This window comes from Trichomonas vaginalis (assembly GCF_026262505.1).
Source record: "Trichomonas vaginalis G3 chromosome Unknown ctg_59, whole genome shotgun sequence".
NCBI lineage: Eukaryota > Parabasalia > Trichomonadida > Trichomonadidae > Trichomonas > Trichomonas vaginalis.
This window is the reverse complement of record NW_026529147.1, coordinates 1-3222: the sequence shown is the minus strand read 5'-3', so window position 1 is coordinate 3222 and position 3222 is coordinate 1. Positions and strand designations below refer to the sequence as shown.

General features: G+C 32.2%; 1 protein-coding gene and 3 pseudogenes across 4 annotated transcripts, besides 1 other annotated feature; 3 read left to right on the top strand and 1 right to left on the bottom strand.

Annotated features, from left to right (window-relative positions):
- Positions 1 to 3222: a mobile genetic element.
- On the top strand, positions 1019 to 1603 carry TVAGG3_1067130 (Poxvirus D5 protein-like family; the record flags this gene model as incomplete). The annotated part of the gene is made up of 1 exon (XM_053888432.1): positions 1019 to 1603. One exon carries the CDS (start codon positions 1019 to 1021, stop codon positions 1601 to 1603), a length of 585 nt encoding a protein of 194 aa, XP_053744439.1.
- Positions 1641 to 1913, top strand: TVAGG3_1067120 (annotated as a pseudogene). The gene has a single exon. A coding segment is annotated over exon 1 (273 nt).
- TVAGG3_1067110 lies at positions 2111 to 2529 on the bottom strand (annotated as a pseudogene). The gene has a single exon. A coding segment is annotated over exon 1 (419 nt).
- On the top strand, positions 2566 to 3053 carry TVAGG3_1067100 (annotated as a pseudogene). The gene has a single exon. A coding segment is annotated over exon 1 (488 nt).

The following is a 3222-nucleotide window of genomic DNA, read 5'->3' as shown; positions in this document are numbered from 1 at the left end:
GTTCAAAGTGTTATTCGAATGTCGACAGAAACTATTATGACCAAAAGATACTTATGCGTATAAACAATACTTTCTCTGCTGGTTTGCCTATTGTTCATTCGAATGCAGAATTTTCAACCTTAGTGAACTCAAACACATTGGCAAGTATAACGTTGACATTAGTTGACGCAAACTTTGTTCCTGTAAAACTTTTATGTCCTATGTATTTGTCAATGACGGCAGAAAGTTTCGAATTGGAAGATGCAACTGGTGAAAGTATTGTATTACAAGAACAACTTCAACAACAAATAGCTCAAGAACAACAAATGCAACAAATGCAACAACAAAGTCAAGAATAAAAAAAAATATTTTTTTTTTTATTTTATAAAAATGTACAGAATAGATGTTTCAGATTTTTATGACTTCCAAGCATTCAGAAATATGTGTCCATTTCGAGACTATAACAAAGCAGTCGAGAATTTGAAACGTTTAGTCATTTATGTTGACTCTGCCCAGAATGTTATGTCATGAAAGAATGGGATGTTGTCTTTAACAAACCTAAAGCGACAATAGTTTCAGAACAAGAATGTAAACAGAAACTTAAGAAAATAAAAGTTGTACAAGTTGGAATGAAGATGTTAGATGCTTGGATATCTTATTGTCAAAGTTAGAAGATTTTTCAGTTCGAGGTATAAAGTTTTATACACCTTCTCCAAACTTCTATTCTATCTTCACTGGATATAAATATGAACAAGTAGAATGGAAAGAAAATATTATAGAAGCTTGGTTAGACCATGTCAAAGAAATTATATGCAATGGAAACGAAAAGGTTTATGAGTATATCTTATGTTGGTTTGCAAACATCTTACAACATCCAAGTGCTAAAAATGAAACTGCTCTCATTATAATTGGAAAACAAGGAACTGGTAAGAACACATTCTTTACAGATATTTTGTGCAAACTGTTAGAGGGCTATTCGAACCCGAATATGACAAACTTAGAAAACATCTGTGGCAAGTTTAACTCCTCAATAGAGAATATGAAACTTATAGTTTGCAATGAACTTCAAAGTATAGATACAACAAAAGTTTTAAACTCAGATGCTTTGAAGAGTCTTATAACAGACAAAGTTGGAGTTGTTGAAAGAAAATATAAAGACCAAAGAGTTTGTGAAAATGTTGCAAACTTCATTATGGTTTCAAACAATACTGTTCCGATGAAGTTAGAAAGTTCTGACAGAAGATATGTAGTTGTCAGAACGTCAGAAGCTCATATGCAAGATACAGAATATTTTGACGACTTAGCAGAAACTTTGACATCTGACTTTTACAACCACTTGTTCTCATATTTCATGACATTAGATATTTCTAAGTTCAATCCAAGACAAATTCCACATACCGAAGAGAGACAAACATTGTTAGAAGCAAACAAGAGTGTATATGAACTGTTCATAGATGAAACTGACTTTGAGTGTTTAGATGAAAGGTCATTGTACGATTCGTATAAACAATATTGTCAAGAATATGGTTATATGACAGCTTCTAAACGAACATTCTTGGCAAATGTCAAAAGTCTTTTAGATGTTCAGAATGGTGTATATACAAAGAAAAAATTTTCTGAGTAAATTTTAAAAAAAAATATTTTTTTATCCGATAGAAAAGATGACGAAATTCATCTCAGTAAACAAGTACATGTCAGGACTTAAAGAAGAACTAGACCCATTCACATATTTGAATGTTTACTTCTACCATTTTGAAAAGTCTTCATTCAGCAAAGTTTGGAACATCGAACCAGTTAAGTTTGCTATTGTGACTAAAAATGGTGCGAAATTTGAAGACTTAGACATAGAAGGTTCGTTAGCAGTCAAAGAAAGTTTTGACAGAAGGTTTTCAAACCTTAAAGAAGGCAAAGCATACAAACTTGTTATACCTTATGAACCAAAGAAAGCAGACGACTATGAATATTATGAGTCTAAGATAGTTGAAGTTCAAGGTAAATTGGGTAAAAAGATTTTAGAGTCTAAGCCAGTGTTTGCTCCTAAAGAGGAAGAGAACATTGACATTGACCCAGAAATGTTCTAAAAATAAAATTTTATTTTTACATGTCAAATTTCTTTTTCTCTGGAACTGGTTCAGGTTCTTTCTTCTCTTCTTCTACTTTCTTTTCTTTCTTTTCTTTCTTCTTCTTTTCTGGTGGAGTTATGTCAAACTTCTCAGAACCATATTTATGTAAAAGTTCTTTGTCCTTTAATAGCTCTTCTATTCTGTTTTCTATTTCATCTTCAAGAACAGCGCATGTGTCTTCTTTGCATTCTAAGAACTTTTGTTGGACTTCATCTTTCCAATCGGTGTCATCTCTGTCAACAAGTCTGTCATTGACAAATTTTAAGACTGCTCTGCTTAATGTTTTATGGTTCTTGTCATATTCCCAGAAACAGAACTTTAGAACAAATTCACCTTTCTTGTTTACACTATGTAAGATTTTATGGTCGACAGATGTTTTGCTGTCGAAAAGCTTGTCTCGAATATAGATAGCGAAATCGCTAGACATTTTCTAAAAGATAAAAATTTTAATTTTTCTAAAAATATGTTAGAAAAAAAGTTTGCTGACATTGACAAAAAATTTGAGAATGTTTTAAACAAGAACAAGAGGAAGTTAGAAAATGCTCAGATAAAGCCTATACATGACAAGTTCTTATTTGCTCAGAATGGTATAACAGGTCTAATTGCACCACCTGGGTCGGGTAAGACTTTCACTTATCTTAAAATGGCTGCACAACAACAAGAACTAGATGAGAAGAACCCATTCTATGAGTTAGTAGTCATTTGTAGTACTTCTGGTCAATTTGACCAAACCGTCAATTCGTTCAAAGATATTATAAAGAAGTCTAAGTTAGTATGTATAAAGGATACTGAGTTGTTAGATTGGATAAAGAAGTACCAAAGAAGAGTTTTGAAGTATAATGCTATAAATGAGTATGTCAATTCGAAGTTTAAAGACCCAAATGAGGAAATGCAGAGAATATTAGAGAAGAAACACTTCAGAAACAAACAGAAAGAGATAGAATACATTTCGAAGAAATTGCAATCTTACGATTGGAAGACATACCCTCATAGATGTCTTCTTATCTTAGATGACTTTGCTTCTCATCCTTTGTTAAAGAACAGAGAACAAGACATGTGTCGAATTCTTAAGAAGCTCAGACACTTTAACATCTCAGTCGTAATATGTGTACAGACAGCA